Source organism: Manis pentadactyla, chromosome 3 (assembly GCF_030020395.1).
Source record: "Manis pentadactyla isolate mManPen7 chromosome 3, mManPen7.hap1, whole genome shotgun sequence".
Classification (NCBI taxonomy): Eukaryota; Metazoa; Chordata; class Mammalia; order Pholidota; family Manidae; genus Manis; species Manis pentadactyla.
In genome coordinates, this window is record NC_080021.1 from 113,364,416 (window position 1) to 113,379,242 (window position 14,827).

Below are 14,827 nucleotides of genomic sequence, written 5' to 3' on the forward strand. Positions count from 1 at the left end.
AAAGTATGTATTTTTGAATGACCTTTAGTTTACTTTTTGGCCTTTGGATACCACTTTTCATAGCCCAGTATGTCAAACACATTCAATGTTCCTGTTGAAATGAAAAGCTTTTAGACTTTTTATACTACAGGGCATTTTAGGTTATTCCAAAGAGTTAGTTGATGTAAAAAAAAAAAAAAAGATTTTACACAACGTAGAGAAACAATGTAACTTCAAAAGTGTAAGGAGATGCATGCAAAGAAGAGTCAAAGAAAAAGAAATGAGGACGGCATAGCACTAGAAATTATGTATGTTTATTTTAAAATTGTGAGTCTGTAATGGTACAGAGTACCTTTACTCAACTTGCACCCCCAATGTTTAGTACATAGCTTGGCACAGAGCTGGTAATGTTTGCTAAACGTTAAACGAATTGAGGGCGGTGGAAGTTTAGAAAGTAAAGCCTGAGTCTTGTTATGTTTGAGAACAGAGAGGAAGTCAAGATTTGGAGTTTTCCATGTTCTAGCGCTTTTTAGTCCTTACCAGAATTTATATCTCTGATTCACTGACCTAGCTCGGCCAAGTTTCACGGCCTGCTCGGGGGCGCCATCTCACGGGGCGGTCGGGAAACTCCGGGCTTAAACTTCCACTATCGGTGGTGGTACTTTACACTAGTCCGGGTTCTTTTTTGGAGCTCCTTGGACGCATGCGCTTTTGGCGGATAGCCCGGTCCGTGAGAGACTACAATTCCCAGAAGAGGAAGCTGAAGTTAAAAAAAAATCCCGTGGTTGCGGGGGGGAAGGGAGAGGCATGAAGACTCGCGAGATAAGGGGTTTGAGGCAGCTGCGAGGAGTGGGTGGAGGTGGGCGGAGAGAGTGAGGAGGAAGGGGAGGAGGTGCTGTCCCACAATACCAGGCGGGAGGGCGGTGGGCGGTTTGTATCCGGGCTGTGAGGTGCCCGGGCCCTCCCCAGACCGTGTTACCTCTGTCTCTAAAAAGAGAGGAAGCGATGCAGAAGGGTGAAAAATGGCAGAGCTGCAGATGTTACTAGAGGAGGAGATCCCGTCTGGCAAGAGGGCGCTGATAGAGAGTTACCAGAACCTGACCCGGGTGGCGGACTACTGTGAAAACAACTACATACAGGTGAGGAGCAAGGCGCGCGCGCGGGCGGGCGTCGGCCGGCCGGGCGAGGAGCCGCCGTCGGCGCCCGAGTGACCAGCCCACGGGGTGGGGTGGGGATTGCCCTAACCTCAGCGGCTGCCCCAGCCCCCAGCCGGGGAGAGAGCTAGTGGCCGGGCTGTGGCAGTCGGGCTGCGATACAGGAAGTAGCTGTGGTGGCCGAAACCCAGAGACGGGGAGAGAGAAAATGGGCGAGGGAGCCCGCGGCCGCCGCAGCTCAGGGCCCCCCGCGGTCGGCCCCCTCCGGCTTGGGTCCCCAGAGTCGCACGGCTCCCGGGCAGCCTTCCCTTCGCCGGGCTCCCGTACGCGGAGCCAGCTGCTGCCCTGCTGCTTCTTCACCCCGAGAGGGTCTAAGGAGCGGGAGAGGGGAGAGGCCGGGGCAGGAGCGGCAGACAGGAGAGAAGAAACGGGGTGCGTGTCGGCGGAGGGTGGGGTGCGGGCGATTGTGTCAGTTCAACCCAGAGGGTGTGTCTTTATTTATTTATTTTAAAAATTTTGTCATGAGTCACATAACAGACCTCCCCGAGGAGAGGAGGAAGCGGGTGGGGGGTGAGAGAGGGCAGACAAGAAGTTAATCTCAAAATTCTTTTAATTGAAGGTTTGTAAATTGGCCTGCCGGGCCATTTTCTCCCTCTGATGGTTTTCACTTCCGCCCCACCGTAATGTAGTCTAGAGGCTACACTCTAGACTGGTTGTTAGGGCTATGGCGTTATAGAACACAAATTATTCCTGACTACTTAAGTATACTTAAGAAAAAGGAAAAAAGTCTTAAATATTCTCTCTTCCCCAGAAGTTCTTGAACTTTTGGCTTCACTTAAAATAGAATGGTGTGATCCACTGTTGCTTATTTTCTGAGGTTTTTCTCTTCCAACCTAAAAAAATGTGTAGAATATAAACCCAAATCTACCACCAAACACATTTAGTCTTAGTACCATAAAGTAAAATGTAAATTTGTTAGAAAATTCTTGGAGCCTTATCTATGATAGATGCTCTGCTTGTTTGTTTTAATTTTGCTGATTGGAAGTGTTTTATGTTGTGGTAGTTTGTAGTTATTTAACTGCATAAACGAATAGTTTGCATTAGAAGCAAATGAAGTAGCAGAGTCCTTTTATCAGTATAATGGCACCAAAAAATTCACTTGTTAGTGGTAAGGCATGACTGAAAAGTGCTTTGAAAGGTGAGTGTTATTGCAATTCAGACTAAAGTATTTATAGAAATGCCTCCCCAGTGATTATCGTTTTTAAGAATCCATAGTTCCTGTGTTGGCAAGTGGTTTTCTTTATTTTTAGAAGGAGATGCTGTTTTCAGAATATTCTGAGTATTTTTCAGTTTTCATGTTAGCAGCATTGTATCTTCAGTAGCACTACCAGGAATTTATCTCAGCTTTTTTCAAGCTTTTACTTCAGGAATTCTACTGATAAATTAACTTGTTGAATGCCTGCCATGTCTACTGTTTAACTTGTTTTGGTTAGAGTTAAAAAAAAATCTAAAATCTAGTAAAATGTGGATATACTTTTCGAATAGAAGTGATAGTGTAGTTTATCGATACTAAAATTATACTTCAATTTAACGTGAAAAGCCTTAAAAATGAAGTGGATCTTAATTTGCTGAAGGTTTTAAGGACTCTTAATGTCGAAGAGAGAGCACAAGGAGTTTAATTTGCCCCCATTCCAGAAATGTCATTTATTTGTAGAGATCCCACACAAGTACTTCATAAAAGGGTGGCTTTTTTTTTAAAGCATTAAAAATATTTGTATTTTGTAATTGTCAAACAGTGCATCACATGATGTATGAAGATAATTCGTAGGAACAAAAAATCTCAAACTTCCAACTCCTAAAAAATAAAAAAATTTCATATTAAGTCTTTGTTGCTTGGAAAATATGCTTTTCTTTTCATCTTAAATTCACTTTAAATTCTTGACATATAATTTGATGCCTAAGAAGATTCTAGTTTAATTATTTGATAATATTTATAGGGCGACACGTCCTTGAGTAGACAGATTTCACGCAACAGTTTTCAGTTAATGCCAAAAAAAATGTGTTGATAATTTTTATCATAAATGATCAGTCATAAAGATTGATTAATGGATTAACAGTTTTACTCAGTAATTTAGATAGCACAGGTCCAATAGAGGGAACAGTCTGATAATTCTTAGTATGCAGTTCTGCCCATTAGTAATACTAAGCCAAGAATTAGATATTCCACTCAGTTGCATTATGTGTTTCCGTGTATGTGTGTAGGGGTGGCTTTTTGTTTTGTGTGTTGAGAAAGCTCACAGATACGTTGTGTGGTAACTGCTACCTGTTGGCAAATGCACGTGTGTTTTAACTTGGCCTGTTGACTATTTCTTTTTCAGGATATTGTGTACTATAAAGCCCCTCACCCCATATTTCACCCCTTTCCTTTTCCCCTCCTATCAGGTAACTTGGATAAGTCATGTTATTTCTCATGTCCCTTACTTTTAAACATGTTTGTGTGGTGGGGCCAAGAGCCCTTGTTAGTAGCCCCAAGATTTTTGGTGGTCCTAAACTTGACACCCGGTGAGGTATTCTGATCTTACTGGGGTGGGGGCATGAAATTCACACATAGCCATGTTTATCTAAGTAGGCTTTAATCTTTGGGCTGCATGATGCAGACCACTAGCTGCCTTCCTCAGGAGATGATGAAGACTTTGTGAAGTTGATGTGGTAGCTGACTTTGTGAAATGCTGTGCTGCTAACTTTGGTGCAGTCAAAAAGTAACAAATAGTACTAGAAATACCCATTTAGATGTCTTATGAGATTTTTTAGTATCTCTTCTGTGACCCTGACTGTATTATAACCAACACTACATAAACTCAGAGAAAAGTAACGTGGTCACTTGTGTATTGCGATTTTTTTTGGTATCATTAATATAAAATCACATGAGCAACATTGTGGTTACTACATTCACCCCATTATCAAGTCCCCACCACATACCCCATTACAGTAACTGTCCATCAGCGTAGTAAGATGCTGTAGAGTCATTACTTGTCGTCTCTGTGCTCTACTGCCTTCCCCATGCTGCCCCCCAACGTTATGTGTGCTAATTGTAATGCCCATTATTCCCCTTCTTCCAACCTTCCCACTATTGCGAATTTTTTATAATTAAAGTGGGTTAGTTACCTGGGTGATTTTACATCCTGAGAATTGTTTTCATTTTATGGTTTTCCTACAGTTTGGAAGTACAGTCCATTTCAGGTGAGGTTTTTATCTGACATGTTTTTTGGCCGTAGTGCAGTTTAAGTCTCTGAAGGCTTTCTTATTAGCTTTTTGGGTCCTGTTGATTTTTAAGTATTAAATTAATAGCGAAAATTCTTAAATGAGCCCACTAAATTGAAAAGGACAAGGCTTTTGAAATTTCTGTGGGGAAATTATACTCAAAATAGAAAGTATTGTTTATATGGACATTTATATAGATGTAAAGAAAAATTTTGCCTCTGTCTTTAATTTGAATTTTCCCAATGGATTATGTTAAGGATAGTCTCTCTTCAACTTAAACACACTTACTCATCTGGCTAGTTCTTTTTGCTCTACTTTAGGGTCCATGTTGCCTTTTTCATGGGGAGTACTTTAAGGAATAGGAAGGGGAGCTAAGTGAAGTAGCTTATTTAGGGAAACTAAGAAGAAAGATTTCTCACCATGCAGATTGCTAGGTAAGGTAATGACAGAAAAGTCTTCTATACAATACAGCTTAACTTTGTTTGTTTGTGTTTATAACTTTTTAATTTACTATTTCTGCCTGGTATTGCCCCAACAAGAGCTTCACTTAGGTTAGTAAGTATATTCTAAAGTCCGGGAATGTGAAGGGGACATCTTCCACGAGCTGCTTAGTTTAGCTTGTTGTCTTCCGCTAATGATTACCTTATGCTCATTGCTCATTACACACGTTTGAACTTGGAGGCAGGTAATTTCTGAGCAGAAGAATACTTCGGAGTAGGTAAGAGCTACCATTTCTAGTACTGTACAGTTTGTAAACAGTTGTCACTGAATTATTACAATAATTTTTTTCTTTTCTCTTTCTTTTTTTAAACAGGTGAGAAATCTGAGGCTCAGATATCTTACATACCTAGCCTGAAGTTCCATTATAGTGTATGAGAATAGTGCCTGGAATCAAACAGAGATTTTCTGATTCAATATCCTAAGTTCCTTTTAATGAATATGGAATGGGGTGCTTACTGCAGCACAGGGGATAAAGATTATGTGAAGAGGGTAATAGAGAAGGAAGAAGATAATATAGCTGCTTTTTTTCCCAAAGTTTGTTTTTTTTATTTTGGTATCATTAATGTACAATACATGAGCAACATTACAGTTATGAGACTCCCCCCATTATCAAGTCCACACCACATACCCCATTATAGCCACTCTCCATCAGCGTAGTAAGATGCTAAAGAATCATTACTTGTCTTTTCTGTGTTGTACTGCATTCCCTGTGACCCCCCCTACATTATGTGTGCTAATCGTAATGTCCCTTTTTCCTCCTTATCCCTCCCAACCCACCCATCCTCTCCAGTCCCTTTCCCTTTGGTAACTGTTAGTCCATTCTTGGGTTCTGTGATTCTGCTGCTGTTTTGTTCCTTCAGTTTTTCCTTTGTTCCTGTACTCCACAGATGAGTGAAATCATTTGGTACTTGTCTTTCTCTGCCTGGCTTAATTCACTGAGCATAATATCCTCTAGCTCCATCCCTGTTGTTGCAAATGGTAGGATTTGTTTTCTTCTTAAGGCTGAATAATATTCCATTGTGTATGTGTACCACATCTTCTTTATCCATTCATCTACTGATGGACACTTAGGTTGCTTCCATTTCTTGGCTATTGTAAACAGTGCTGCAATAAACAAAGGGGTGCATATCTTTTTCATACAGGGCTCCTGCATTCTTAGGGTAAATTCCTAGGAGTGGAATTCTGGGTCAAATGGTATTTCTATTTTGAGCTTTTTGAGGAACCTCCATACTGCTTTCCACAATGGATGAACTAGTTTACATTCCCACGAGCAGTGTAGGAGGGTTCCCCTTTCTCCACATCCTCGCTAACATCTGTTGTTGTTTGTCTTTTGGATGTTGGCCATCCTAACTGGTGTGAGGTGATATCTCACTGTGGTTTTAATTTGCATTTCTCTGATGATTAGTGATGTGCAGCATCTTTTGATGTGCCTGTTGGCCATCTGAATTTCTTCTTTGGAGAAGTGTCTGTTCAGCTCCTCTGCCCATTTTTAATTGGCTTATTTGCTTTCTGTTTGCTGAAGTGTGTGAGTTCTTTATATATTTTGTATATCAGCCCTTTATCGGATATGTCATTTATGAATATATACTCCCATACTGTAGGTTGCCTTTTTGTTCTGTTGTTGATGTCCTTTGCTGTACAGAAGCTTTTCAGCTTGATATAGTCCCACTTGTTCATTTTTGCGTTTGTTTCCCTTGCCCAGGGAGATATGTTCATGAAAAAGTTGCTCATGTTTATGGCCAAGAGATTTTTGCCTATGTTTTTTTCTAAGACTTTTATGCTTTCATGACTTACATTCAGGTCTTTGATCCATATCAAATTTACTTTTGTGTATGGGATTAGACAGTGATCCAGTTTCATTCTCTTACATGTAGCTGTCCAGTTTTGCCAAGACCTGCTGTTGAAGAGGCTGTAATTTCCCCATTGTATATCCGTGGCTCCTTTAGTGTATATTAATTGACCATACATGTTTGGGTTAATATCTGGACTGTCTTCTGTCCACTGGTCTATGGGTCTGTTCTTGTGCCAGTACCAAATTGTCTTCATTACTGTGGCTTTATGGTAGAGCTTAAAATTGGAAAATGAGATCTCCCCTGCGTTCTTCTACCTTCTCAGGATTGCTTTGGCTATTCGGTGTCTTTTGTGGTTCCATATGAATTTTAGAACTATTTGTTCCAGTTTTTTGAAGAATGCTGTTGGTATTTTGATAGGGATTGCATTGAATCTGTAGATTGCTTTAGGCAGGTTGGCCATTTTGACAATATTAATTCTTCCTAGCCAAGAGCATGGGATGAATTTCCATTTGTTAGTGTCCTCTTTAATTTCTGTTAAGAGTGTCTTGTAGTTTTCAGGATATAGGTCATTCACTTCCTTGATTAGGTTTATTCCTAGGTATTTTATTCTTTTTGACGCAATTGTGAATGGAATTGTTTTCTTGATTTCTCTTTCTACTAGTTCATCAGTAGTATGTAGGAATGCAACAGATTTCTGTGTATTAATTTGTATCCTGCAACTTTGCTGAATTCAGATATTCTAGTAGTTTTGGAGTGGATTCTTTAGGTTTTTGTATATACAGTATCATGTCATCTGCAAACAGTGATAGTTTTACTTCTTCCTTACCAATCTGGATGCCTTGTATTTCTTTGTTTTGTCTGATTGCTGTGGCTAGGACCTCCAGTATTATGTTGAATAGAAGTGGGGAGAGTGGACATCCTTGTCTTGTTCCCGATGTTAGGGGAACAGCTTCTCATTTTTAAGTATGATGTTGGCTGTGGGTTTCTCATATATGGTCTTTATTATGTTGAGGTATGTGCCCTCTATACCCATTTTGTTGAGAGTTTTTATCATGAATGGATGTTTAATTTTGTCTAAAGCCTTTTCAGCATCTATGGAGATGATCATGTGGTTTTTGTCCTTTTTGTTGATATGGTGGGTGCTGTTGATGGAATTTCAAGTGTTGTACCATCCTTGGATCCCTGAGATGAATCCCAGTTGATCATGGTGTATGATTCTCTTGATGTGTTTTTGAATTCGGTTTGCTAATATTTTGTTGAGTATTTTTGCATGTATGTTCATCATGGATATTGGTCTGTAATTTTCTTTTTTTGTGGTGTCTTTGCCTGGTTTTGGTATTGGAGTGATGCTGGCTTCATAGAATGAGTTTGGAATTATTCCCTCCTCTTCTGTTTTTTGTAAAACTTTAAGGAGAATGGGTATTAAGTCATCTCTAAATGTCTGATAAAATTCAGTGGTGGATCCATCTGACCCAGGGATTTTGTTTGTGGGTAGTTTTTTGATTACTGATTCAATTCGTTGCTGGTAATTGGTCTGTTTAGATATTCTGTTTCTTCCTTGATCAGTCTTGGAAGGTTGCATTTTTCTAGAAAGTTGTCCATTTCTTCTAGGTCATCCAGTTCATTAGCATATAGATTTCCATAGTATTCTCTAATAATTCTTTGTATTTCTGTGTGGTCCGTCAATATTTTTCCTTTCTCATTTCTGATTCTGTTTATACATCTAGAGTCTCCTTTTCTCTTAAGAAGTCTTGCTAGGGGTTTATATTTTGTTTATTTTCTCAAAGAACCAGCTCTTGGTTTCATTGATTTTTTTCTGTTGTTTTATTCTTCTCAATTTTATTTATTTATTGTCTGATCTTTACTATGTCCCCCATTCTGCTGACTTTGGGCCTCATTTGTTCTTCTTTTTCCAGTTTCAATAATTGTGACTTTAAACTCTTCATTTGGGATAGTTCTTCCTTCTTTAAATAGGCCTGGACTGCCATATACTTTCCTCTTAGAATGGCCTTTGCTGCGTCCCACAGAAGTTGGGGGTTTGTGCTGTTGTTTTCATTTGTCTCCATATATTGCTTGATCTGTGTTTTAATTTGTTCATTGATCCATTGATTATTTAGGAGGTTGTTGTTAAGCCTCCATGTGTTTGTGAGCCTTTTTGTTTTCTTTGTACAATTTATTTCTAGTTTTATACCTTTGTGATCTGAGAAGTAGGTTGGTAGAATTTCAGTCTTGAATTTACTGAGGCTCTTTTTGTGGTGTAGTATGTGGTCTATTCTGGAAAATGTTGCATGTGCACTTGAGAGGAATGTGTATCGTGCTGCTTTTGGATGTAGAGTTCTATAGACGTTCTATTAGGTCCATCTGTTCTAGTGTGTTGTTCAGTGCCTCTGTGTCCTTACTTATTTTCTGTCCAGTGGATCTATCCTTTGGAGTGAGTGGCATGTTGAAGTCTCCTAAAATGAATGCATTGCATTCTATTTCCTCCTTTAATTCTGTTGGTATTTGTTTCACATAAGCTGGTGCTCCTGTGTTGGATGCATATATATTTATAATGGTTATATCCTCTTGTTGGACTGAGCCCTTTATCATTATGTAATGTCCTCTTTATCTCTTGTTACTTTCTTTGTTTTGAAGTCTATTTTGTCTGATACTAGTACTGCAACACCTGCTCTTTTCTCCCTTTTGTTTGCATGAAGTATCTTTTTCCATCCTTTCACTTTTAGTTTGTGTATGTTTTTGGGTTAGAGGTGAGTCTCTTGTAGGCAACTTATAGATGGGTCTTGCTTTTTTATCAATTCTGTTACTCTGTGTCTTTGATTGGTGCATTCAGTCCATTTACATTTAGGGTGATTATAAATAAATATGTACTTATTGCCATTGCAGACTTTGGATTTGTTGTTAAGAAAGGTTTCTGGGTAGCTTCTTTACTATCTAACCATTTAACTTTAACTCACTTATGCTGTTATAAACACAGTCTGATGATTCTTTCTCTCACTTCTTTTTCTTCCTCCTGCCCTCTATATGTTAGGTGTTTTATCGTGTACTCTTTTGTGTTTCTCTTGACTGATTTTGTGAATAGCTGATTTTATTTTGCCTTTAATTAGTATTTGGTTGGTCTGTTTTCTTTGCTGTGACTTTATTTTCTCTGGTGACATCTGTTTAGCCTCTTGAGCAGTCCCTTTTAAATACACTGTAGAGGTGGTTTATGGGAAGTAAATTCCCTCAACTTTTGCTTATCTGGGAATTGTTTAATCCCTCCTTCAAATTTAAATGATAACCTTGCTGGATACAGTATTTGTGATTTGAGGCCCTTCTGTTTCATTCATTAAACATATCATGCCATTCTCTTTTGGCATGTAAGGTTTCTGTTGAGAAGTCTGATGATAGCCTGATGGGTTTTCCTTTGTAGGTGATCTTTTTTCTCTCTGTGGCTGCTTTTAATACCCTGTCCTTGTGTTTGATTTTTGCCATTTTAATTATTATATGTCTTGGTGTTGTCCTCCTTGGGTCCCTTGTGTTGGGAGATCTGTAGACTTCCATGTTCAGAGAGACTCATTCCTTCCCCAGATTGGGGAAGTTAATATAATTGCTTTTATTTATTGAGTACCTACTCTTTCTGTGTCTCTCTGCTGGTTGATTTGTACTATCTTTAATCTTTGATAACTCTCCATGATAGGCAGCATTCTCTTAAAGATGAGAAAATTAGAACTGAGAAAAGCTACATGAATTTTGATTACTCATACAGTTATTAATTGGCAGTCAGGATTTTTGCCTAACTCTGACAAGCTTCACAAGCTATGCTTATTCAATCTGGAGGCAGTGTAATATGGAAAGAGTCTAGAACTCAGAATTGTTCAGAAGTGTCAGAGAATAAATAGACTGTTGTTGGGTACATCTGAGAACCTAACAAGTATTTTACCATTGTATCTTGTGAGTTCCAAGCTGCAAATATAAGAAAAGAGGTATTTTTGTAACTTTAGGACTTGGCTGAATCACCAAAACATGGTAGCTTTGGTGCTTGAGGTGTTGGATTATAGGCTAGTTGTTCACTGAAGTCAGTGGGTTCTTTTCCTTTTTATGCATCCTTGCCTGTTTTTTTCTATTTTGATTTAGCTTTGCAATTATAATAAGGAAACCTGCAGAATTAGAAGTTAACAAAACAAATGTCTTAGTGTTTTGGGTACTTCTGATTTCCATACTAACTAGTTTCAGGTTAAGATGGTCAAAAGGATTGAGGAGCTCAGGACAAATTGGAAATAGAATGTTTAGAATTGCACTTTGAATTCAGTTTGAGTAAAACAGTGGCTAGAAAAATTAGAGATAAAGGTTTAAGTGAATTTAAACTGGGTTTCAGTAATGTACAGCATGGTGACTATAGTTAATACTGTATCGTATATTTGAAAGTTGCTAAGGGAATAAATCTTAAAAAGTTCTTACCAGAAGAAAAAAGAAAATACAACTCTGGTGATGGATGTTAACCAGAGTTACTATGGTGATCGTTTTACAATATATACACTTACCAGATCATTATGTTGTATACCTTAAACAACATTATATGTCATATCAGTAAAAACAGAATAAAACAGTGTTAACTTTATAGAAGAGCCTCAGTTAACTGTTAAATACCATGTCACAATGTTTGTTAATGCTGTTGTGAAGCAGGCAGGATCTGATTTTAGTGCCCATTTGTAAGGATGGAATATTGTATCAGTTCCTACTAATAATACTTGAGAATACTGAATGTTTTTTAGTGCTGTTTGTCAGTTGAAAGTTTGTGTTAAAACTAATGTCCTCTCTTTTTTTTTCTTTTGTAACTTGAATACTAATGAGTGCTTTACATGTGGTACTTGAATCTAGTCCTGGTCTGTTTAGAACCTCTGTTGTAGCATGTTTGTGTCTTGGAGAGTTTTCTTTAGAGAATTACTAAAATAATCTTTTCGGTTAAGGACACTTTCCTAATTCCTATGTGCTTTTGCTTTCTCCAGTTGGCTCTGGTAGCAAAAGAATGCTAATAATACTCCTTAGAGTGGAAAAGAGGTATTAGGGTATTTGGGGTCTCATCTGTGGGCATTTAAAATTAACCCTATTATCTTGGATGCAGTTATGTCCTCGGAATAAGACATTTGTGAATTACAGACAAGAGTATATTAGCCAGAGTGAAATAGTGCTAATATTGAGAGAAGAGGTTGAATCACACATTAAGAGATTATACAGATATAATTCTGTGAAAATAGTATTGGTATGAATAGTAAGGTAAAAATACTAATATCGGAGCACTTAAAAAGTTTGATTTCAGGGGGAGCTGTGGGTTATTTTTTCTAATACCTTCTGTTGATTGTAATTTTTATAGAAATTAATAATTCGATTTTAGAAGAAATGATAGTCAAATCCCAGAACTACAAACTTTTTAGACCTCATTATTTATAAAGATACTATGCTAAAAAGGTAGGGTATTTCTTTTTAGGTATAGTAACATTGAAAAGATAAGATACTTGGAAAATGACAATTACTGGATTTTGTTTTTAAGGGAAATAGCTTACTTGATAATTCTAACAATAACCATTAAGGAAGACTTCTTTTAATATTACCACTATGTCACTCAAAATAAGTGTAATTAATCTTGGATCTGTTGATTTTCTCTATTTACAAAATGAAAATTTTCTCAGAAATATTTGGTAGGTGAACTAAATAAAGCTTGTGAAGAAAATCTGAAAGCAAAACAAAGCATCTTCGGGAAGATAATGTGTATTTGTTATCAAATAGACTCTGATTTTGATGTGCATCTGTGCTTGCAGGTTCAGCAAATGTTTTGTGAAATTGTGGTTTATGTCTTTAAGTAATATTGGTAGGATCATCTCAAATGTAGCTTAAAGTATAAGAAAAGGAACTTTAAGTCTTATTCTACTAATTTAGCATAGTACTTTTTTTCCTAGTTTTTTTTTTTGGTGTCATTAATATAAAATCACATGAGCAACATTGTGGTTACTAGATTCCCCCATTATCGAGTCCCCAGCACATACCCTGTTACAGTCACTGTCCATCAGCGTAGTAAGATGCTGTAGAGTCACTACTTGTCTTCTATCTGCTATACTGCGTTCCCCGTGCCCCACCCTACGTTATGTGTGCTAATCGTAATGCCCCTTATTCCCCTTCTCCCTCCCTTCCCACCCATCCTCCTCAGTCCCTGTACCTTTGGTAACTGTTAGTCTATTCTTGGGTTCCGTGAGTCTGCTACTGTTCTGTTCCTTCAGTTTTTGCTTTGTTCTTATACTCCACAGATGAGTGAAATCATTTGGTACCTGGCGTATTTCACTGAGCATAATACCTTCTAGCTCCATCCATGTTGTTGCAAATGTAGGATTTGTTTTCTTCTTATGGCTAAATAATATTCCATTGTATATATGTACCACGTCTTCTTTATCCATTCATCTACTCATGGAAACTTAGGTTGCTTCCATTTCTTGGCTATTGTACATAGTGCTGCGATGCACATAGGGGTGCATATGTCTTTTTCAAACTGGGTTGCTGCATTCTTAGGGTAAATTCCTAGGAGTGGAATTCCTGGGTCAAATGGTATTTCTATTTTGAGTTTTTTGAGGAACCTCCATACTGCTTTCCACAATGGTTGAACTAATTTACATTCCCACCAGCAGTGTAGGAGGGCTCACCTTTCTCCGCATCCTCACCAGCATTTGTTATTCCTAGTCTTTTCTATGTTGGCCATCCTAACTGGTGTGAGGTGATACCTTATTGTGATTTTTTAAATTTTTTTTATTTTGTCTAGGAGGGATTTTTTAAATTATTTATTTATTTTTTTTATTTTGAGTATTTACTAAATTTGTTTTTCATATAATTGATTCAGTTGTAAGTTTATATAATTTAATTTGTAATAATGGTTGCTTTTTTTTTTTTTGATAATTATATTTTATTGAAGGGTAGTTGACGCACAGTATTACATTACATTAGTTTCAAGTGTACAACACAGTCATAAAACATTTATATACATAATTCTAGGTTCCAGCTATCACCCTACCAAGCTATTACAATGTCTTGACTATATTCCTTATGCTATACATTACATCCCGGTTACTTATTTATTTTACCATTGGACGTCTGTCCTTTTTTTTTTTTTGTGAGGGCATCTCTCATATTTATTGATCAAATGGTTGTTAACAACAATAAAATTCTGTATAGGGGAGTCAATGCTCAATACACAGTCATTAATCCACCCCAAGCCTAATTTTCGTCAGTCTCCAATCTTCTGAGGTATAACAAACAAGTTCTTACATGGAGAACAAATTCTTACATAATGAATAAGTTACATAGTGAACAGTACAAGGGCAGTCATCACAGAAACTTTCGGTTTTGCTCATGCGTTATGAACTATAAACAGTCAGTTCAAATATGAATACTCATTTGGTTTTTATACTTGTTTTATATGTGGATACCACATTTCTCTCTTTATTATTATTACTATTTTTTTTTATTTTTTATTTTTTTTTATTGAAGGGTAGTTGACAACAGTATTGCATTACATTAGTTTCAGGTGTACAACACAGTGATTCAACATTTATATACATGATAATTCTAGGTACCAGGTATCACCATACCAAGTTGTTACAATATTTTGACTATATTCCTTATGCTATACATTACATCCCGGTTACTTATATATTTTACAATTGGAAGTGTGTTTATATATATATATTTTGTGAGGGCATCTCTCATATTTATTGATCAAATAGTCGTTAACCACAATAAATTTCTGTATAGGGGGGTCAATACTCAATGCACAATCATTAATCCACCCCAAGCCTAATTTTCGTCAGTCTCCAATCTTCTGATGCATAACGAACAAATTCTAACATGGAGTACAAATTCTTACATAGTGAATAAGTTACATGGTGAACAGTGCAAGGGCAGTCATCACAGAAGCTTTCGGTTTTGTTCATGCATTATGAACTATACACAGTCAGTTCAAATATGAATATTCATTTGATTTTTAAACTTGATTTATATGTGGATACCACATTTCTCTATTATTATTATTTTTAATAAAATGCTGAAGTGGTAGGTAGATACAAGATAAAGGTAGAGAACATAGTTTAGTGTTGTAAGAGAGCAAATGTAGATGATCAG

General features: G+C 37.4%; 1 protein-coding gene across 10 annotated transcripts in view; it reads left to right on the top strand.

Moving 5' to 3' along the window:
• Positions 1–862: 862 nt before the first annotated feature.
• The window catches only part of ABI1 (abl interactor 1), a 151,931-nt gene continuing 137,966 nt past the window's right edge, over positions 863–14,827 (top strand). For 5 of the 10 annotated variants that reach the window (XM_057498312.1, XM_036920268.2, XM_057498308.1 and 2 more), the window contains exon 1: positions 864–1,118. In XM_057498312.1, the coding sequence (XP_057354295.1) occupies positions 1,002–1,118 (117 nt within the window). In that variant the 5' untranslated portion in view covers positions 864–1,001. Of the gene's footprint in view, positions 1,119–14,827 lie in introns of all 10 variants that reach the window. The other 5 variants (XM_057498311.1, XM_057498304.1, XM_057498307.1 and 2 more) reach the window with 3 other exon arrangements.